The sequence below is a fragment of the Gymnoscopelus microlampas genome (assembly GCF_963454915.1).
Source record: "Gymnoscopelus microlampas genome assembly, chromosome: 18".
NCBI classification, from domain to species: domain Eukaryota; kingdom Metazoa; phylum Chordata; class Actinopteri; order Myctophiformes; family Myctophidae; genus Gymnoscopelus; species Gymnoscopelus microlampas.
In genome coordinates this window covers 33,434,584-33,458,565 of record NC_139955.1, presented here as the reverse complement: position 1 = coordinate 33,458,565, position 23,982 = coordinate 33,434,584, and the positions used below count along the sequence as shown (strand labels likewise).

At 41.9% G+C, this 23,982-nt stretch overlaps 1 protein-coding gene across 3 annotated transcripts; it reads right to left on the bottom strand.

Moving 5' to 3' along the window:
• npm1b (nucleophosmin 1b) lies at positions 1-23,982 on the bottom strand. Of its 3 annotated transcripts, XR_014599532.1 has the most exons (12): positions 23,913-23,982; positions 22,843-22,925; positions 22,192-22,311; positions 21,868-21,961; positions 20,828-20,919; positions 18,806-18,867; positions 18,571-18,646; positions 11,067-11,165; positions 5,354-5,452; positions 5,103-5,177; positions 2,046-3,102; positions 1-2,011 (listed from the first exon to the last, which is right to left on the bottom strand). XR_014599532.1 is itself a non-coding variant. In XM_084041300.1 (11 exons), exons 1-11 carry the CDS (start codon positions 23,962-23,964, stop codon positions 3,049-3,051), a joined length of 906 nt encoding a protein of 301 aa, XP_083897426.1. In that variant the 5' UTR covers positions 23,965-23,982; the 3' UTR covers positions 2,021-3,048. The 3 variants fall into 3 exon arrangements, 2 of the variants coding, with proteins under 2 accessions (XP_083897426.1, XP_083897427.1); XM_084041300.1 differs by lacking the exon at positions 1-2,011 and having other exon boundaries at positions 2,021-3,102; XM_084041301.1 differs by lacking the exon at positions 1-2,011 and having other exon boundaries at positions 2,021-3,102; positions 18,809-18,867.

Below are 23,982 nucleotides of genomic sequence, written 5' to 3'. Positions count from 1 at the left end.
AGGCAAATAAACGGAGATGCGTATACATACATACAGTATTGGCCATCATACAAATCACACAAATTACTAGCTTTCTTCATCAAAATCTAACGGTGTGGTCGTGTTGTGGATGGGTCCGAGACGATGAACGTTTTGCTCCATCACCTCAACACACATATCACTGATTGTGAAACATTGAACCAGAGAGAGGAGAAACTAGTTTGTGGGGAGAAGAAAAGCACCTGACATGGCCCATGGTCAGACGTCACTTATGTTAATGGTCCCAGGGCCTTCCACCCAAATGACCAATTGACAGTGGTGGAAAGTAACTTTTTGATTGATTGTATACTTTAACAGTTTGCAAAAAAAAGGCAGGTGGCACAGATTTATACAAAAGGATGCTAAAAGGATAACCCAATAAGCCCAGGGCTTGTTTCCATTGAGGTCCTGTGTATTCAATTAATCGAGATAAGTACGTACTAAGTACAGTATTTCCAATTTTCTATACTTTTACTTCTACCCTACTACATCTCAGAGACAAATATTGTACTTTTACTCCACTACTGAATTATTTGAAAACTTTAGTTACTTTGTACAACATACACTAACCACTTCAGCCATACATACTTTGGCTATTTGAAAATAGCAGATCTACAAGCTCACAACGCCTTGTGAGCTTGTAGATCTGCAAGTTTCGAGAGTTTACATTTTTTGGTACTTAAAGTATATTTTGATGCCCATACTTTTGTACTTTTACTCAAGTCAATTTTGATTACCAGACTTTTACTTGTACAGAGTGTTTCTACAGGAATTGCGGGATTGATACTTTTACTTAAGTAAAACATTTGAGTACTTCTTCCACCACTTCCAATTGATGCACAAACCATGAAGCACCAACATTCTCTCCACTCTCCTACTGATAACAATGGAGTTTAGGTCTCACACAAAGTTTCAAATAGTGTCACTGTTTGCACCATGTCATGACAATTACAGGCTATAGATTGGGTGGATCGAGGTAATTATTAATCTAAACATACAACCAACCAAACTTGACCCATTAAAACCGGGAAAGTGTCATTTTAGATTTTTGCGTTGGCTAGTCAAAAATAGCAGATACAAGCTCACAGCATGGCAGCTTGTACATCTGCTATTTTTTTACACTACTGATTTAGAATGCATTTGTGGAATCGGATTCAGGTTTTAAAGGGTTAAAAACCTCTGAGCCAGTAGCAGTGATTTGAATTAATCAAAAAACTGGGTCTGGACACAAATGTTTGAAGCACACAATCATAACACCAGTTAACAAATTAATAGGAGTTTTATTATGACAGGATTCCAACCAAACAGCGAGCATATTCTATATTCTAACCATATTCTAACTTTCCGTGTTTTTTCGTAAATTAACGCCCTACTTGATCATGCTACAGCGTCACACAAAAGCATCAAAAGTAGCAGATCCACAAGCTCGAACGGGCGTTTTGAGGTTGCTACTTTTGAATTTGAATCCTGAAAAGTAACAGTTTTGGACATATGAGGTTTCCACCCGACAGCGATGACATAATTCAATCCAAAGATCAGTTATCTCAACAACAATGGCTACAATCGTTTCAGTGGGACGTATTGAAGTCAATGGTTTCAAAGTCATCCAAATAGGGAATAAAAAATCATGATATCACAAACAATGTGTTAAAAAGAAAGAAAGGTACATTTAAAACGAGGCTAGAAACGACAACATGTAAAAGGGGGAACTGAACTGAACATTTAAAAAAATAAACAATTTGAACAACCAAAAAACTTAACTAAAATTAAAAAATCACCTTAATAACATTTCACTATGAAGATCCAATAAACAGATCCAAGCTGCTAAATAAGCCATTAGTCCGGCTGATGTATTTAAGCATACACTTAAAATATGTCTAAAGCTGCCATATTGGTACTATACTGTAGAGCTTTGATCAGACCCTAAAAGAAACTGTCCCATGTGAGTGTCCTGTATGCAGCCAAACCAGACACCTACACTACAAATTGTCACCTTTGAATGCCAGGTGATAAAAGCATAACGTCACCCTGCTAAAATAATGGCCTATGTCATTTTTTCAAGTTGTTCAGAAAACTGACAAAAAAAACTAAACCAAAACAAAACTATATGATATTTCGTAATCATTTCACCCTAAACGTTTATAGCAATATAAGACTAATGACATGCAAATAACGCTGTATGTCAGTTATGCAACACAAGAGGATTAAATGACTTAAGCCAATTTGTGTTTTGACTTAGGCAATTATTGTAAACCTGACTAAGGCCAAATTATGAATGGAGTAAGTGACTTACTCCAGACTTTTTTTTGCCTAAGTCACATTGTCTTAGTGACTTAGGCCATTAAATGGCCTAGGTCACACTCTCGAGATAGGCCATTATATTACTGGGGTGGGAACAGCATGATCCTTCTCAATAAGGATGTAGGTGATTTTACCACAGGTGGCCAGTGTCATGAAGAGCTGATTTAGGCCAAAACAAAACATTTACTAAAAAAATGACGTAGGCCATTATTTTACGAAGGTGACAATAAGTAACACAAGGAATTAAAAGTTATTATGAAGCTACCCCTGAAATGAATTACTGTTCAAGAAACCGGAGCTGGGCCGGAATTTAACAGTATAAGTGCAGTTTGCAGAGAAGAGACCAGGACTCTGCAATAATGAGGTGGTACAATGTCCGACGTCATGGGAGCTCTATGCTGTTGTAGTATCATGTCCTTTTGTAAAAGACTTCAGCTGCATTTACAGTACAGTTATTTAAAGGCACATTCTGCAGTATCTCCTATTGCATATTTAAACCGAAAAGCAAAAATATCATGAAGCCTAAAACAATGCATTACGATGACAAGTTTGAATGTTGTTGTTTTTTTTATTATTATTAACCCACATACTCATACTGTACTGTGCAGGATTGACAGTGACTAGTCTGAATAGGAAACCTCACTGACTGTGCCTTTAAATGTCTTACAGAGGATGCAAAAACATGTTTTTCTTTTTTCTTTCTTTTCTTTTTTTCACAACACAAGTTTATCATTTCTTTGCAGTCTTCAGTGTGTTTAAAAAGTTCCAGAGTTCCTTGATTACCTGAGGAAAGTAGAGAGAAAGGGGGAGGGGGGGGGGGGGGGGTGGCGAGGACGAAAGGTAGAGACAGATAGCAAAAGGCAAAGGATGAGATTCCACAGTAAAGAGGACAGAGAGAGACAGAGAGACAGAGCCAGAGAAAGAGAGAGACAAAGACAGAGACTAATTATAAAGCATCCAAATGATGTGCTATCCAGCATGAGAGGAATGAGTCACCTCTCTCTCTTTTTCCCCCCTTTACTACAGTGCGCTGCTTCGGAGCGCCTGGCCTGTGGGAACAATGAGTTTATCCGGAGCAGTCGGGGTACAGCAAGGGGATGGGTGGGGGCTAGCACTACATACCAGAGTATATGACTAGGTGCTCCGGCTCTGACAGATCTCAGCTTTGGCTGAGGAAACCAAAGCGCTTCCACAGATGTTTCTACACATTGGGATCAACAACAGCCCCCCCCCCCACCACCGTCAACCACCCCATTCCCTTCTCTGTCCACCCCAGTCCTCGCTCATGTCTAAAAAGAGATTTCACCTGCTCATTACTGCATCAGTGAAAGAAAAAAAAATACATGTCAAAATGGCATAGTGCAAATTAAATGGCTGTATTCAAGATACTTGGGAAAATGCATATCGTTGCTGTCGGGCAGAACCCTCTTATCTCCATATTCAAACTTTTTGTTTTTTCCCTACTTGATCATACTACAGTGTCACACACAAGTATCAAAAGTAGTAGATCTACAAGCTCGAAACGCGGCACGAAGCGATACGTTTTGAGCTATGTGCTTGTGCTATTTTTTTATTTGAATCCTGAAAAGTAACAGTTTTGGTCATATGAGCTTTCCACCCGACAAAGATGATATGTTGTGTGGTATCCACATTATTTCGGAATCAGCATTGCATTGTATAAATGGGCCAAAATCTAAGCAAAGACGAAGCTTAATCGTGGCTAAACAGGATTGTTTTTGCTCACCCATCTAAGCAGGTCTAAGTTGGTAAACCAACTGTCCTGGAGGTTGCTACTTTTCCCGTAAAAAAGGGCAGGTGTTATGGTGGTGGTGGTAGGAAAAAAGCTTTAAATCCTGACGTTAGAAAAGCTGCTTTCAGGGTTTTGGTCAAAGACCTTGAACATGAGGGAGACTGGTACCGGTCGGCATACACTACCTCCTAGTCCCTTCATTAAGGCTACAAAAGACACACTTGTGAGAGAGCTGACCAGTAAATCACTGGGGAAAAGAGTTTGCCTTGGCAGGAATACTCCCATTCCATCCCCAAACAGTCCACTGACGCAAAATGAACATAAATCACGTTGTGCCGCAGTCCGTTGCAGAGCCGTGTGCGAGATATGCTGGACAGTATGAGGTAGGAGGACTGTGTAGGAATCCAGGTAGCTTGTTATTGGGACTACACAATATTACTGCTTTTTTTGTTTTTGTACTTTTTCGTATGACACAATACATATTATAGATTATCACCCAGGCATTCATCATTGCCCGAGGATGGTTACCAAGGGCAACAACTAATGCCTGGGTGTTAATCTATATGTTGTGATGTAGTAGTTTAGTCTATATAGGCCCCATATGGTCAACATTTTCTCTCTCTCAATCTCGCTCTCTTTCTCTCCGTTTTACTGTACATTATTTTTGCCCTCAGGTGGGTTGATTAAACACTGGTAAAATGATAACTATCGTATTTGTTTTTCCAGTTCAGCTGCATAAAACATACTCCCCGTTTTATAAGCGATTCAGAAGGTGTTAGAAAAGCAGAGAAAAATTGGCTTAGAAACAAATATTGTGTTTTTTAAAGTAAATTATTAAAAAGCAATACGAGTGGGGGCCGGAAACCCCAGGTCATCTGGGGACCCCCCCCCCAAAATTATGTGAGGACCCCCCCAGGGGGTCCCCACATGATCGATCCTATTTTCCCTCACCTCACCCGGGGAGAAGAAGACTGTGATTACACGTACATTAACTACAAATCAGAAAGAGAGACACAAAAAAAGGTTTACTTACTTTTTTATCAGTGACTCTAAAAGAACTTTTGGCAAAATTTTCGAACTTCTGCTCTGTCCTCGGTAATCCCTTTCCCTGAAAGCAAGAGAATTACGATGTCATAAGCTACGATTTAAGGCAGTTATAAAATGAACTTAACAATGTAAGTGGCTTCCACATATCTCATAATCCATATCAAAACCGTAGTACTTTTGTTTTATGTGTAGCCATTCATCATCATCATCATGTATGAAGATGAATGATATTCTTACATCTTTGGCTGCCGACGCCAGCTTGTTCTTGATGTCAGCCAACGAGAGAGAGTTGGATGGACCGGCCGCAGCCTTGTCTTTTACCGTCTTCGGGGTTGTCTGGAATTGAAAAGAAATGTCCAATGTAAACTTACTGCTGATGAATTTGAGGGGGGGGGTTATACTCCATCATACGACCATAGTGTCTACAAATCTGCTCTATTGATGTTAGGCCTGTAGTAGTAGAAGCAGTGGCTATTTCCACTATTAATGTTTTTTTGAAAGTGTAAAGTTATTAAATATCATCATTATTTGTATAATCAGGTTATTTGTCATATCTGCCCTGTGCAACTTCAAAGCCTAAAAACAGAAATGTAATTTTTTTTTTAATCGATTAGTCACCCCATGGAGACTTGAATTCATGGATATTTTTGGGGTTTTGTCGCATTCCTAAGCCAATAATTTGATGACCAGCGGACCGGTAGGCAACAGTTCTGAAGGAGACACAAAGGAGACTCTTTGTGTCTCCTACCGGAACCGCTGCCGGTCATCAAATTATTGGCTTAGGAATGCGACAAAAACAAAATAATATCCATGAATTCAAGTCTCCATGCGGTGACTATAGAAAAAAAGTCATTTTGGGGTGAACCCCTTTAAATCCCTTTAAATCATTAATCGCAATTATTTGCGTGACAATTAATCGTCATGTAAAATGTCATAATCGTGACAGCCCGAATTGATGTAAGAGAAAATTAGCCACTGTGTGATCATGGTCAATGGCCTATATTCAGGACCAGGCTCTGGGCTCCAGTTTTACTGTGACCCATTTGATCCGCACCTGCTCCGACAGCCTTGGTATGGGCAACCAGCTGGAATGAGATAAAAGCATACAAAAGGGCAACAAATTCTACCCTAACTACACAATACATCGGGTACAAATTATCCTTTTTATTGTCTCATAGCAGGAGAGGGCAAGCCCAAGCTCTATTGAGCAATAGGAGCACATTGTTGTTGAGAGAGGCAGAAAGAAAAGGAGAGAAAAAAAGGGAAAAGGCTTTGTTAGTCAGTGGCGGGAAACTCCTAACAGCTACATGAAAAAGAAGGGGTCAGTCTTCCCTTTGTTAAGTGGAGATGTTGCTGGACTCTCCGGTCCACAAAACATCATAATACCTCTACTAAACACCAGATAATAATAATCCTTTCGTTTATATGTTGAATAATACATTGACGATAATCTGTCATAAGCCAACAGTCTAAAGAAAACATCACTTCTGAGCTGTCCCTCTGTGCCGATATCAGAACAGTGTTCCCTTGACACGCGAAGAGGCCCCACCAGTGCTTGTGTTAGACTGAGAGGTGCATTCTGGGAACACACTATTGCAAAGTACGCTACAGGTGTGTCCAGACTTGGGCAGCCTGGGCCTCACAGGTCCTCAAATTAGGAAGTGTGTGTGTGTGTGTGTGTGTATGAATGTGACCCAACACACACACACACACACACACTCCCTCTCTCTCTCTCACACATACACACACACACACACACACACACACACACACACACACACACACACACACACACACACACACACACACACACACACACCATGGGCTGATGGGCTGTATGTTACACAAGCGATGGAGCTTGTTCCTACATGTAAGGCCAGGCTGGAATCCACTGAAATTGCAGGGTTTCATTGATAGTCTGAAAACACATTTGAAACAAGAGAGGAGAGACTTATAGAGGACATTTTTTTGCCCAGTGACTTGCAGAAAACATGTAGGGTTCAGGTCCAAACAGCTGGGGCACGGTGGATGTGGTTTCTTTTAAAGTTCCCAGTACTGCTTCCTTAAAGTAGACATTTCTGCTTTAAAATGTACGAGGACCACATCTAGAGATGAATAATTAAGAAAAAAAATTAAAGGCTACTCGATTCTTAAACAAATTAAAAACTGTTCTCAGACGAACAACAGAATACACTTAAAAGAGGTTGGACGTTACAGTTAGAGAACAAACTCCTCCACTTTGTGGTTTGCAGAAAAATGCAATCTGCCCCTGTCCCCTAGATATTAACATTTTATGGCACAGATCAAACGGAAAGAAAACAACAGGAAAACCTTTACGTGCGCCTGGACACGTGCACGCGCACACGTACAAAACTGCTGAAAAAGCGACCATATATATGCCATTGGCTCGAAGCCAGACAAATGCGCTACGTATTTATTATTTAGGGGCGGCACTCCAGTTCCAAAAGGACAGCTGTGGGCCTCAAACAGCTGATAAACAGACAAAGCTTTTTCATCTGGTCCAGACGCTGATTACAGATGCCACGGGACATGGAACTTAATCGCTGGCACGCTATCTTTTAATGCAAGCGCTCGTCTCCAGTCCGTTGCACACAACACATGCCTGGGACACCTCTGCTCTGCCCAGAGTCTGGCTGGGCCCGTGGTTTTGTCACTTTGTTGGAATGAGGAGGGTTAGACGGCCCAAGGGGAAGGGGATGGGAGAGAAACATCTGAGCTCTTGACCCCCTGTTTCTTGTACTCTTGTCCTAGAACTACACAATAGCTGTGACATGGCAGGCTAACCACTTAACCCAATAAAACCATGAACGCATCTGTGTAACCATTTATTACCATTATTTTATACTTTGGCTATGTTTTTGATATCGGGAAAACTTTGCTTTAAAATATATTTTAAAGCGAGCATTTGTAACTTAAACCTTTGTTTCTGGGGGCCCCTGGAACAAAATATTTTGAGATGGGGGTCCACGGCCAAATACATCCTGTCCTTGACATGAAAAAGTTTGAGAACCACTGGGTTAGATGGCCCAAGGGGAAGGGGATGGGAAAGAAACATCTGAGCTCTTGACCCCCTGTTTCTTGTCCTATAACTACACAATAGCTGTGACATGGCAGGCTAACCACTTAAACCTGTGTTACTTCGTTGACCACGGTCCCCCAGGGGACTATTCTTGGCCACCCCTATTGTTTTTTGCCTCAACACCAAATCTCTTTGCCAAAAGTTAACCAATCAACAAGCTTGCGTTGTGAGCTTACATCTGTTATTTTCATCTGTTAGCCTTGATGACATGCCCAGAATAGGGACGCTAGGGTTCAAGTGGTTACTTGTATTGTCACAATCTAATAGTAAATGGGTAATTTATCATCTTTTCAGTTGAAAATGTGTTATTTTCAGGGAGTGATATGATTGGACGACAAAGTATAAATCAGGTTTAAGCTGTAAGCCTAAAATCTAAAGTGTGACAGCAATACAATAATGTTATGGGCTCATCTGGAACCACATGGATAACATATTGCTAAAGACAGTGGTTCTAATAATGAGGTCCGCGGACCCCTAGGGGTCCTTGAGGAGGTTCCAGGGGGTCCCCAGCAAAATGGGTTACTCTAACATCAAAATCAGTTTAAACAATTTTACCCTACATACGTAGGCTATTTGAAAATAGCAGATCGACAAGCTCACAACGCGTTGCGTTGACACTTTTTTTTTTTTAAACCTTTTAACAACACAAATCTTATATTGGGTCCCTCCCTGGCAGAAAATCTTTTTTGACGAGGGTCGGCAGCCAAATACACATTATTTTGGGGGTCCTTGATATGAAAATGTTTGAGAACCACTGGCTAAAGAGGCCCTAGACAAAACCGTGTTCTTTGGGGAAATTGTGGGTGGGGACTCCAAGGCCAAATCAGTCAAAACAGGTAGACAAGAAAGGACACCTGTTACGGTACGTCAATTAGTCATCAAAAACAAATGACTGACACTGTTTCGGGAGAAGGTTAAGTGAAGAGGTTAAAAAGTTTACACCAACGAGGTCCGCTCAGAGGCATCCATTAAGTCAGCCTCTCCAGATCTGTCAACCCAAAAAAAAAGAGCGAAAAAGGAAGACCTGACTAAGGAGACAGACTCCAGATCAGCAAGTTTCCGATTGTAAACCATTAGTTCTTGTACGAGCGCGTAATGCAAGGTGTCGCTGCACGCTGGGATGTGAGAGGCGAGAAATATGGTACTGGCAAAAGATCTGACAAGCCCAATCTAATGACCAGTCACCTGCACTTTGGAAAGAAAGGAAGAAAAAAAAAATCCACACCCGCTTCCTCAATCCTTAGGGGCATCTGGGAGCGCCGAACGGCACTAGACATCAAACACTGGTAATGAGAGCAATTGGGAGAAGGTGTGGTCCAGGAAGTGAGGGGTGTCAAGAGGTTGTCAGGAGGGAACAGTTGTTGTGCAAAAGAGGGGGCGTGTGGTGGGACGGGATGGGGATGGGGAGGGACGGGGGGGCATTCAAAGCTCAACGGGCCGGCGAAACTGACGGCACAGGAGATGCTTTGGTTGTTCTGCTGCAAATCACATGGGCGTACATTTGGGTTGTACGTCATGTCTGAATTTCTGGGCCCTTTAGGGATCCGATAGATTCAGCCTTTTTTCCCCTCATGTTTACAGTGTGCAGGGTTTATAAGTGTTTGATATCAATACATGCAGCCAGACAATAATTAGTTCTTTAACCACTTACTTCAAAAAGGTAGGGTACGTTTTGGTTAAAACAAAACTTTTTTTTGTTTGATAGTTTTTTTGATAGTAATCATTGCTGTATAGAGTGTTTGTTCAGTCACAGGGCTCTCCCTGTCTCTCCACCTCTTTAAATAACAGAAGATAAATTCTCAGGTAGGGACACATTTTCAGCCAATCAGGAGAGAGTACCCATTTATCAGCTTCATTTTTATAGTGTTCCAGTTCCAATTTTGTCTGCTCATGTCTTTGCGTCATCACTTCCAATTTCACTTGTTTAATGTAAGAGAACCTAGTTCTCTATCCTGATTTGGATCAAATCGGTATCCTGACCTGAAAATGTGAGCTTGTAGATCTGATATGTCCACGAAAAATCATGCCCAAAATACGGACGCCAGGTGGTTACCAAATAACATTTATCTTGAAGCTATTCCATCATACAAAAAAAAGAGCTAGTAACTTTGCAAATGTGTGTGTACATCATGTGGGTGTGTATCCCTGTGTGTGTGCTCATAAGCCCCTGTTAGAGAGGTAGGACAGGGTGGGAGGGGGCATCAAAGGTGGGCTGCAACCCAAGACGGTGGGGTCAGGCCACAAAGGTCACAGGTTTAAACCCTGCCCTGAGGAAACACGTTCGAAGGTCAAGAGGTTAGGTGTGTTTGCTTAAAGACAGACAAAGTTCAAATCGGTGCGTTTTGAAAGACAGTCGTCCCCAAGTCGAGGTATTCCATGGCCGCAGCTAATTGTAATGTGGGTTTATCACATTCTTATGGGCATTGCGGTGAGTCTTGCAGAATGGCAAGGTCCTGTGAGGTTTGTCAATGAGTTTTAAGTGCTAAGGCCAACACACCAACTGCATTGGGTTTGAGTTGCCTGCACTGCGCCTGCTAGTAAATGTCCATTCTTTAAACAATTGAATGGCCTCCATGTCTCCCCATTGTATGCTGAACATAGCTTTACCAGGTGTCATTTCATTGTAATAACGTCAATTAGAAATATACAAACAAAGTATGCATATACAGCAAATGTTATGATAACTCTTTAAATGTTCCCTGAAGCCTCACCTCTCTGGTGTATATTGCACAGTGCGCGCGTGCGTGCGTGTACTGTATGTATGATAGTATGATACCAGCTGCCCTTCGACCACAGTACTTCACAGCATAATGTTAAGATGTCTGAGCAGGTGTTGTAGCTCTTCCCTACCTTAGTGGAGGGTTTGACTGCTGATATTCCTGGTTTTCCTGGAGAGCCATTTTGTTTTCCTGCAGCGCCTTTGGGCTTCTTGCCTGGAGACTCTGGACTCTGGGGAAGCAAACATTGAGATGCTAGTCATTCATTCACCTGATGCTCTTCTTCAGTGACTCACACAGTGAGTGTGCAGATAGCGCCTCGGTGTCTTGCTCAAGGATATTTTGACAGAACGCATCAGTACACTACAAAATCCTGAGTGTTCATTTAACTCTGAGTGTAACAAGAAGGGGTCTAGTCACGGCATGGCTTCCATGTGGATTTCTGACATATTGATGATGACGTCAATATGGAGAAGGTGGATCTGAGATAACTAATTGACACAAAATAGGCCGGTCCTTTTAATATTTATTTATGTCATAAGTAATCTCCAAATTTTGTCAAGGTTTCAACTCAACCAGAGCCCCATTTATAAAACTCGATGTTCAGGCCTGAAAATCTAGTGGCCCTGATCACAGCGCTGCGTCACACTAAGCTTAGCCAATCAAATCCGGATGTTACGTTTGTGACGCCCAACCACCGCCCACCCATAAGTACGTTTTTATATATAGAATTAAAGTAAAAATATTTAAAGAAATATCAAACATATGTGGGGGAAACAATACATGGAGGGACAGTACTACATTGGCCTACAGGCAGTGTGCACAAGAAATGTGACACTGATCAGTCCAGCGATTCGCGACAGACAGACAGACAGATGGTAGCTGCCTACAGAGCCATACTGTAAAAATAGATCTTCCAGCTCCATTTTTACACTAATGGGTGATAGATGTTGTAAGTGATATTTTCGCTTAAAGCTCTATATTCTGATGGTAACCATTGCTATTTGTATAAAGAGCTGTTTACTGGAGAGCTGGAGAGACGGGACACCCCTGTTACTGAATAAACAATGGATTATATATACAAGCAAACACTTACACCACCTTTAACAGTGTAGAAAGGACTGTAGCAAGGACTGAACCTGGAATCTTTCCACGACAAGCACAAGTATCTTTTCCTTGAGAACGAATGGTTTTGGAAATAGTATTGCAATACAGACACACAAGACTAGATAGTTTGGATATGCTGCTGTGTGCATATCGTCTCTGTCGGGTGTGAACATCCAAAACGGTTACTTTTCAGGATTCAAATTTAAAAGTAGCAAATCTACAAGCTGGTTCTGCCCGACAGCAACGATATGAAAGTGTTCATCAGACTAAAACTAGGTGATGCATATCATGCATCCAACTCTAAAAATGGCAACCCAGTCAAAATGCTAAGATGAATGGGCAGAAAAACAACAACATGTGATCTCGTAGATGTGTTATTTTTGCCCATGTCTGAATTTATTTATTTTATAGTATACTGTTGCTGTCGGGTGGAACCCTGTATATCCAAACCGGTTACTTTTCAGGGAATGGAAGAAATAACCTGGATCCAATGTAGTTATTATCCACTTTCACTGTAAATATATTTCCAAAAGCGAAAATAGCCAATGTACAAGCTGACAATGCGTTGTGAGCTTGTACATCGGCTAAATTCATTACTTTTATGCGACATTCTTTTACAACAAAGTAGGGCACTAATTTATGAAGAAAAAAAACATATGCAGGTACAAGGTTTCTGCCCGACAGCGACGATATATATATATATATATCACGTTGCAGCCACATGATTGGCTGTTTGGAGGAGCAGGCTGTTTGTGTTAACGAGCAGGTGTACCTAATAAAGTGGCCACTGAGTGTATGACTTAATACCCGTTTAATATATATATAATGATGCTATTCCTCGTTTCAAGCTGTATTTAATATCTTTATCCACCTACTGGTTATTGTAACACCTGCCTTTCCCCGCGGGGATCTATAAATGAGACACCAGTGGTGTAAACAAAGCCTCTAATGAGATGACTGTGTGTTTCCCACAAGGGGGCACCATTCTGAAATTATGGATGAGACATTTAAGCATGTGCTTATTGATAAGAGATAGGACTATTATAGTTCATATTGCTAATGATGATAATATAGTTGGCATTGATAAAATACAGTTATAGTGCAGATAGAATTAAGATTTCTCTGTATTCCTTCAGCATTGATAAACTATGCATGTGACGTGCTGTGAGCTTGCGGATCTGCTGTTTTTGCCATTTATGATATTAAGGCTTAAGTGGCTAAAGAATCCACATAGCAACCTATATTAAAATTGGCTTAAGGGAGGACCGGCCGACCGACAGACGTCACTCTGACTCAGACATAACCTTAAACAAACTCCATACACCCATATATAGGCAGGACCACGGCCACGCCACTATGACTCAGGCTTAACCATAAACAAACCTGATACGCCCATATATAGGCATGTCACTATGACTCAAACATAACCATAAACAAACCCGAGACGCCCGTATATAGGAATATATGGAGATCCGGTTGTCCAGAGCCACAGATCCGACCGCTATGCACATAATATGGTCACGTGCCTATATGGGACCGACCGACTTCAAACTCGGCTTGTGCATTATCAAGGACTCGAGGGAGTGTGGTGCCCGCCACCAAGTTGTTCGGATATGCGGTTGTCCAGAACCGCCGATCCGTCCGACATGTCCATATATGGACTGTATATATGGGCATATGGATATCCAGTTGTCCAGAACTGTCAATGCATGCCAATATACAGGTATATATACCAGTGGTTCTCAAAGATTTAAATTTCAAGGACCCACCTTAACTCTGACAGTATACAAATGGAACCAAATGGACCCGTTGAGGTCCATTTGGTTCCATTTGTATACTGTCAGAATTACAGACATGTAAGGGTCAATTTAGAACCCCCTCAATGAACCCTGAGGGGGTCCCTGATGTCATATACTAATGACATCAGGGATCTCCATATATGGGCACAAAAGGGACACAGACAGACGGGTACGACGGGTACTCTGACAAAGCCCCCGACACTATGTGACTCGGACATATCGGTCGCCTTTACATAGGTGTGAGGGCTGTGTAGTGTGTAGCAGCCCGGACTCTACATGCGAGGCCCGAACCTCTAGTATTACATGCACAAAGGGGTCCCACACACCGCGCCTCAAGCCAAATTTAGGATGGTCCGGTGCATCTCAGGAGCGGGACTAGTATGTGTAGAAGAAGGAAGGCACTGGAGCAAACACGGACAATTAAAGCCTTTTTTAGTTATAGGATGCAGGCAAATAACGTTTCATGTCAATACATCTTCATCAGGTCATCCAATAATTGTCTGTGTTTGCTCCAGTGCCTTCCTTCTTCTCTAGTAATACATATTTGGCACCGCTGCTATAAGACGGATCCAAACAGAAACTTACGGTATGGAGGGAACATGGATAGTCCTCCATTTGTCATTGCTGATCATTCACTTAGTTTCCGAAAACAAACAACCCTTGTTGTTCCTCCTTTAATGCAGGTCTTTCCCGTCAGGTTCGCGTTTCTCTCAGTCACCTGTGTAATTACCTGGTAATAGCTTCGGCAAGTACATGCATTTTCTGAGCTCCAGCATTTTCCTCGCAATCCCTGGTATTCACTTTGGAATGGCGAGGACTGTAATTGCCCGTGTTGACATAACTGGTACAAGGCAATTACACATGTAATTTCCTAGAGCAATACTTAGGTAATGGAAGGCGGTGGATGGAGCAGGGCCCAACGGGGGCAAGCAGCGAGACACAGCGTTTCAACGCGGGACAGATTGGATTTGCGAAGAGAGAAAACGATGCGGTCTCTTTCGCAGGCAGTGCTGAGCAACATGCATTCAGGTTTACCCCATTAAGACCTGGAACGCATCTGTGTCATTTTTTTATTTGAGCTAAAAAGCCTTATTTTACACTTTGGCTATTCAAAAATAGCAGATCTACAAGCTTGAGCTTGTACATCTGCTATTTTTGAGAAATCGCGAAAATGTGTGCAAATCTTGTTTTAAAGCGTTTTAAAACATTTTAAACTCAAATCTTTGCTTCTGGGGGGGGGGGTCCCTGGGACAAAATATTTTGAGATGGAGGTCAGCGGCCAAATACATATAATTTTGGGGATCCTTGACATGAAAACGTTTTGAGCACCACTGATTATAGAAACATACCCTTTTCAGAATACTGTTGGGAAGACATTCGTAGAATCGGCTTCAGGTCTTAATGGGTTAAAAGTAAATGATGCATTGATCTGAATGCAGAATGGTTTGAGCATCAAGTTCAATGACTGAGCAGGACTTTAAACAGGCTGCACACAGACTACAACACTGACTGCTTTAACTTTCTCTCCCTCTCCTCAGAGAGAGAGTGTAGTGTAGTGGCTCAAGTCCCTGTCTCTGGAAGCACACATTGTAACCCTTCTGGCTCAGTATCAAGTCAAATCCCACCAGTGCTTTTGGCCTGCAGCTCCTCCCTATGTCCTAGAGCCCCACTGCTTTAGTCCAGTGGTTTGCAAACCTTTTTGTGCCCCACACGAACGGGCAAGTCAAAATCTCAAGGCACACATGTATTCGTATCGAAAATAGCCGATCTCCAAGTTCACACAATGCGTCGCAATTCGACCCGTCGAAAAGCTTTTAGAACCGTTATCTTTGCAAATCTGTGAAAATAGAAGAATTACGTGTCCAATATAGGGGATGCGAGGGTGATAGTGATTGGTTAAAACCTTTCTAGTCTAGATCAGTGGTTCTCAACCTTTTCAAGCCATGACCCCCAAAAGAATCATATTTGAAGTTTGAACTGGGGACTCCCCCACCCTGACAAGCACTAGGAATTGTAGGAGTTGAGGCATTACATTTAGTTTGACTCGGTTCCACAGATAAATATTGTGAAAATATGAGGCGTTGTGAGCCTGTAGATCTAGATCTTTCTTATATTATTTGGCCAATGTTTGACCAGTTTTAATAGTATACTTTGTTGACTTTTTATGCAGTAATGGTATTTTTTCAATTCAATTCTTACTTTTTAGGTATTCAAAAGGTCTTAAACGGTCCTTATATCGTCACTTTACTGTCATTTGGGGACCCCCAAGAAATCATGTGGGGACCCCCCTGGGGGTCCCGACCCACAGGTTGAGAACCACTAGTCTAGATCATTCTATGTCATTAGAATACAGAAGTGATAATACAAAAAGTGATTGGGATAGATGGGGGGGGGGGGGGGAGGGGGGGGTGACGGCCTCAGAGGGGGAGGGGGAAGGGAAGGGTGTGAGGAGGAAGAATTGACTGTATAAATCAACAGGTGACAGAAATGCTCAGCTGTCATCTGGCCCTGCGGCAAAAGAATGGGCGCTCACATCGCAGGTATGTGCATCTGCCCCGCTTTGATCTTTTTCGCCTGGCACAGTTTTACATTTGGGACGCTGCCTTACACAAAAAAAAAAATCACAAACAGATACACACACACACACAAGCGTAAAAAAAAAAGCGAGGCAGCTACATGTGCCTGCACACACACACACACACACACACACACACACACACACACACACACACACACACACACACACACACACACACACACACACACACACACACGGAGAGACACGTGTATGCATGCAAGTGATTGCGCTAGCACGCAAAACAATGTTCAAAGACAAAGGCCAGGTGCAAAGGAGAAATGGCACGAGAGACGATCAAAAGAGAGCAATGATATAAACAGCGGGATGACAGAGGGACAAAGTTATGCATGTGTTACACGAAAAATAAGAGGATATTATGCACACAACTAGTGCGCTTGTTTGTGACCTTGTACACTATCTAGCATGTGTGCAAATGCATGTATGCCTGGTCTTCCTGTGTGTGTGTGTGTGTGTGTGTGTGTGTGTGTGTGTGTGTGTGCGTGTGTGCGTGCGTGCGTGTGTGTGTGTGCGCGCGCACGTGCGTGCGTGGTGGCTGTCTGCTATATAGCATAACCTACATCTACAAGTCATTCTTGCCGGTGAGACTGTGAGAATCCGAGTAGATTACAGAGGAGAAATCCGATCATTACTCCTACACCAGACCCTGTGGTTTACTCTCTGAAAACAGGTGGGTGCGAGAGAGGGAACAAGATGAAAACGTTCCGTGTTTTGTCTCTCAGACGAGCGCCGGACGGACAGACGGACGGACGGTCAGCGAGGGCAGGGATAGGAAGGGGGCGAGGGACAACTGCAGCTGCACAAGCTTGATTGCCAGTGTGGAGACTTCAAGAGCTATTATCTTCCCCTGCAAATGAGGACGAGCCCTGACACCTGGTGGACACAGAACAGGACTGGAAATACTAAAAACCTCTATCCACTTTCTTGTTTTTATCCCAGACCCTAATCCAGGGGTTGTCTCTGTCTGTCATCAAATGTTTCGATGAATTGAGTACAAAGGACCCCAATGGATAATCCTCTTAGCAGACCTTGTATTGAACTGTACTGTACACTTTCCTGTGCTTTTTGCAAACTGCGAATGAAGTATTCAATCAATCAAAAGTTGTGTTGAAGTATTCAAAAATCAGCCAAACAAACACTCGAAAACAAACAGTTTCTTACCAAATGAAAGTAACAAAATACATTTTAGACGGTCACGGTGACTGGTATTAATTTCCCATTCTCACTAGAATATAAAGACAGAACTTAAATGCACATATGTCAGAAAACAAAACCACAAATAACTTTATATTGTTAGGTGTTTTCAATCCCCCACACTCATCTACAGTACACTAAAGTCCCTTGTTCTGATGTCTCAAATTGCACAGTAAAATCATGTGATTTTTATGTTTGGGTGGTGGCTTTGGGACTTTTAAATCTGACGTCAGTTGTTTTATAGTAGGCTTGGACGTTTGGGGTGGGGTTTATCTGGGACATGAGAATTGACTTTTGGGCCGTGTGTAGGGCTGGGATCCGGAGGAACCGGATACAACATTGTGAAACTGGAATCGGTCCCATCACATTTGCAAATGTTTCCGGAACCGGTTTTATCACACTGTCAGTGCTGCTCAAACTATTTTAATGTCAAGGACAGCAAAATTATTATTATTTTGCGGGGTCCCCAGATAATTAGCTTAATGTGCAACATTGTTTTCTCAATCAACAGTGAACAAACCAACATACAAGTGTATACAAGGTGTCTACACATTTCTAAAGTGACAATTTAAGGATTTTTAAGACCTTTTTAAATAATGCCAAATTGTCAAATATTACATAAGAAAGAGGCAAAGATTGTGACAATATTTATCTGTGGAACCGAGTCAAACTGAATGTAATGCCTCAACTCCTACAATTCCAAGTGCTTGTCAGGGTGGGGGGTTCTCCAGTTCAAATATGATTATTTTGAGGGGTCGCGGCCTGAAAAGGTTGAGAACCCTTGTATATCAGTGGTAGGAACACTGCTTGCAACTCTGACCAGTTGGAGCAGACTTTGGGGGCCTCTGTTCATTATTCGGCATGTGCTTACTGGGTTTTTTGCATTTACGGGACAAACAAACAATTTATCTGTCCATAAACAGAAAGGAACAAAGGCTTACTTTTTTGGGTTGCGCTTTTGCTGATTTCTTCTGCTTTTTTGTATCCTCTTCGTCACTTTCATCATCGTCATCATCACTGGAAATTAAATCAGGACGGAAACCAATGAGTAGAACAGGAACAGCAACACAAACAAAATGCCATTTAGCAATGTAGTTGACACGTGTCTCTCTCACACACACACACACACACACACACACACACACACACACACAGAAAACTATTTAAGAGACATACTCATCATCGTCATCATCGCTGTTGTCTTCATCGTCCGAGTCCGAGTCCATCTTTAGCTTTTTCTGCAGATTAAGAACAATCTGAATCAGGCCGGAATTATACAGGGCTTTGGGGCGCAACAGTTAATCGATTGTAAAATAATGTAAAATAATGGACATTCGCAGGAATAGGAAGGGTCATGTTAAGTGTTATGTTATGTTAAATTTCCATTCTATAATTCCAGATCTACAAGCTGTCGCAATACGACGCATTGTGAGCTTGTATATTGTCGCTATTATATAGTAATAATTGATTTACTTGATTATAAAATATATATATCATAATTTCTTTGTGCCCATTTGTTGATGTATAAAAGATAAAAAAAAAAACATGCATATTGTTGCTGTCGGGTGGAAACCTGTCCAAAACTGTTACTTTTCAGGATTCAAATTCAAAAGTAGCAGATCTACAAGCTCAAAACGCGTCGCTTTGTGCTGCACTTCGAGCTTGTGGATCCGCTACTTTTGATGGTTTCTGCCCGACAGCAACGATATCCATTATTCAATTAAGCGGAAAAGTGATCGATACATCGTTAAGACATTAATGGATAGTTGCAGCTCTAATGGGGTTTTAGGCTCTTGTATGAACTGAACAGTATTTGTTTTTTGATTAGATGGTTTTATAATCACTGTGGTTTGTTTTTATCTTGTCTGCACATAATGGTAATTTATTGTCCTTTTTTTTTGATGGATGTTGTTATTACAACTGAGCTTCAGGGTTTTATCGTTGTGTAAATGCATAGACCAAATTGAAGGCGTGGGCGTTTTCATGCTTCAAGAACGGACAGCACCTGCCGCTCATTACTCGTGTTCATTTGAGGATGCAGCTGCATGTTTTGCTAGCTCTGGGTCCATCTGTGTCAGAAGTACATGTGCATACATCTCCTCAATAATGCTGTTCTGTGTACTTAACCCATTAAGACCGGGAACGTATCTGGGTGTCATTTTTAGATTTCTTTGGCTATTCAAAAATAGCAGATCTACAAGCTCGAGCTTGTAGGTCTGCTATTTCTTTTTAAAAGCAAAAAAAGTTTGTGCAAATCTTTGAATATATGTGTTTAAAGTGATTTTCTTTTACTCAAAAATCTTTCCTTCTGGGGGATTCTAAAAATGTCTTCTAAATCCTAACAGTTTTTAAAAAAAATGTATGTTGCTATGATATCAGTGGTTCCCAAATATTTTCATGTCTAGGACCACCCAAAATGATATGTATTTGGCCGTAGACCCCCTATCTCAAAATATGTTGTTCCAGGGACCCCCAAAAATGTATTTGTATGTATTGTTTAAAAAAATATATATATTCAAAGATTTGCACAAATGTTCACGATTTTCCCCCAAAATAGCAGATCTACAAGCTCATAGTGCGGCACTCGGTGCCACGCTATGAGCTTGTAGATCTGCTATTTTTGAATAGCCAAAGAAATCTAAAAAATGACACAGATGCGTTCCCGGTCTTAAAGGGTTAACCTTTGGCAGTAGCTATTTCACACTGAACAGGACTATGTGCCCACAATACACAAGAGGACTCTCTCACAACAGGACTCGCTCTCTCAAAAACACAATCACCGCTGTTTTGGGACGGCAACCTTGTATGTCCAAAAGAAAACCCTTACTTTTCAGGAAATGGGGGGAAAAAAACCTGTGTTCCAATGGATCCAATGTAGTTATTATTTAGTCACAAGCTCTGTTAATATTTAGCCAAAACATCAGCTTTACAAGCTCACAACAGTAGCTGCTTGTACATCTGCTATTTCGTTTTATGCTTTGAAAAATACCTAAAATGTTTGGGAAATTTTGAATCATTTAGAATATAATGTTTTAACACACATCTTCTCTTCTGGGGGTCCCTGGCACAAAACATTTTCAGTTGGGGGTCCGCGCCTCCGCGGCCAAATACAATATCAATTTGGGGATCCTTGGCACGAAAAAGTTTGAGATGCTGTAGATATCTGATGTTTGAATTAAACTTTAAAATGGTAACTACCGGCAGAGGCTTCTTCCCCATCTGCAGGCTGGCAGGTCTCTTCACTGGTGAGGTATTATTCTCCTCCTCGTCATCATCTGAGTCTTTCACACCTGCAAAGGAAACAAATGCTCGGCATGACAATGTATGAGAATCTCTGATTTATACAAGTAAGACGCGCGAACGCTGGAAGCGAACGCAGCTCGAAATATGTTGCAGGTGTGTGCATTTTAATCAGAGCATTGTCTACATTCCTGCGTTCTTCATGGCCACACTGTAGTGCAGGCGTCTGTGTGTGTGTGTTTATGAAACCCTGCTCGGCACTCTGGCGCACTCTGGAGGCTGCACACAGGCAGTGCACGCACACAGACAGACACACACACGCACAAGCCGAGCAGGATTTCATAGTAAGCTCCACTTGGGCGGAGGTGCGCCCGGCGCGCCTCCTTCCGCGTTCGCAATCATGCCCCAGATAGCTGCTATTACAACCCAACGTCATACTAAAGTTCAACATCACATTAACTAGTCCATCATTTGCTTTGATTAATTGTGCCTGATTGTATACATAAGTGTAGCTTTCAACTGTCTGGTGAGTCATCCACTGCTTCTCATCAAACCAAATGCATGGTAGTACTAGCAGTAGGGCAATTAACCAAAAAGATATCGAAACAGAGATTGTGAGCTTGTAGATCTGCTGTTTTGAGTATACATTTGTTTTTAAATTATCGTTTATTAATTGTAATCGAGGCAAAGGTTTTTCCCTGTGTCTCCTAAACAAATAACATATGTAAAATGATGATGTTTTAGTAATATTGTTCCTATCTACTAATATTGAAAATAGCCTATCTACAAGCTCATTGCGTCGCGCTGCAATGCATTGAGAGCTTGTAGATCGGTGGTGTAGTGTGCGGACATGCTTTCATTTACGGCATGCTGGCTTCTATGGAATCCAAATGACTGAAATCAGTCGTGGCGATTGAGAACTTTAATCCATGAGAACTGGTGTCAGTAATGGGGATGAACCGTGGTGCTTTAGTAGTAGCTGTAGTATTACTACTCACTGACAAAATGTTGTCCACTGACATAGATAGGTCCAGAGCCGGAATGGAGACGGAAGGTTACAGGAGGAGTGATTTCAAATCCACCTAAACCCAACTAGACACAAATCAACACAAGGTTATAAATTGTGCTGAGCAGTACAGCAAGTTCTCAACTATGATAGCAGACTCTGATCCGGAGTAACTTACTGTATGTTAGGCTTTAGTTGGTAGGTTTTACTTGTAACAGAGTGTTTCTACAGTGCAGTATTGATACTTTTACTTAAGTAAAGAAATGTAGCAGTTTTTCCACTACTGGGTGTGATGCTTGAACACAACAGTACTCACAGAAGGCAGGACGGACGGTTTCAGGGCAGCTAGAGGGACTTTGGTCGTCTTCCCGTCGAACGCTAGGCCTTCGATCTCCACCACGTGGAGCTCATCCTCGGCGTCAGCCCCCACACACACCTAGAGGGTTGTCACGATTAGGACATTTTACTTGACCATTAATTATCGCTCAAATAATTGTGATTAATTGTCTGCTCTTTTTTTTCCTGACACCAAACCTCTTTGCCAAGAATAGCCAATCTACAAGCGCACAATGCCTCGCAGTCATTGATATTTTCGGCTAATGTTCCCCTCAGAATAGGGATGCTAGGGGTTCAAGTGTTAATGTACAAAAAAAGGTTCCTATCACAAAAAGATTTGGTGGGCCCCTGTAGTAACTCTGATGACCCCCTAGGGGCCCCGGACCCCCTGTTGAAGAACCATGAAGTAGACATTTGGAGATGAAGGATAAGCTCTCCCTTATTGACTTAATACCCTCACGTCCATATTTTTTGGGCATGTGGACCATATATTATAGGGCATAGGGGGAAGAAATCAGATCTACAGCCCCGAGAGCAAGTTGTGATCTTGCAGATCAGCTATTTCACAATTTTTTCAAAACATTTTATAAAGCATAAAATAAGTGCTTAAACAGGAGTGTATATTTCTTACGGCTTTGAGTGACAGCTGGTGCTCCGTATCATCGTCTTCAACGTCCACTTTGAATTCCCTTTTGTCCGACTTGAGGGTACAACCTATAGGATGTAAACAATGCAAGCAGAGTGTAACTACGAGCGTATTGTTGGTGTCATAGCCTTGGATCAAGACTATCATAGATGTATTTTATCGAGTCTGACTTTTACTTTCGTATCTATGATAGTCTTTCTTGGGCCTCACCCCCTGATTGTCACTGGACATCCGCGCGCAAAGCCCGTACTTCTCCGTACATGTACAAAAAAAGCATATCAAGTGCTGGCCCTGTAGCGACGGATGTTAACTCGACATTCGGAACCTGTGTGCACTGTATTAGCCTGTATTGTTCAATAGATATGTGTTTTAATCCCGTCCGTGTCGGATTCTGTCGGAAATTCCCTGATTCCCTCAATGGGCGGTAGTGACGGTGCGCATCCGGTGAAAGCCGGTATTACACAAGTAAACAAGGTAGGGAAAAATGGCGTTCATGGCACAGACGGGATTAAGACACATCTCTATTGAAAAATATGGACTAATACAGTGCACAAAGACTCCGAATACCGAGTTAACATTCGGGCCAACCGGGTAAGAACCTTATATATTGCATTTGTACATGTTCGGAGTAATACGGACTTTATGGGCGAATGTCCAGTGACAATTAGGGGGTGAAGCCCAAGAAAGCCGATCATAGATATGCAAATGTCAAAATCGATCAAATACAGCTATGATAGTCTTGATCCAAGGCTATTGGTGTCACACATGTAATCGACTACGCGCATATCGGAGTAGTAGCAACAATGTAGACAAACGTAACCCTTTTTGATCCATTTCTGACTACATTTCAATGGGGATCTCCCGCGACAAAAGAGCTGAATTGGCGCCAGCAGGAGGCAGGTTAGCCTCATCATCATATGTTATTATCTGTGTTGGAACACAAAGCATCATCACCCTTGAAGGGCCAAACAAACAGTGTATGAACAACAACATGATCATACTAGCCCTGCTTTGTGCAACACATGGTTTTAAGCTACAGTAAACGAGCTCCTCACCAAACAGATACATTTGTGGTCTGCTGCTTAAATCTGGAATGTCGTCCTCCATCTTTGTTGTGTGTGTGGG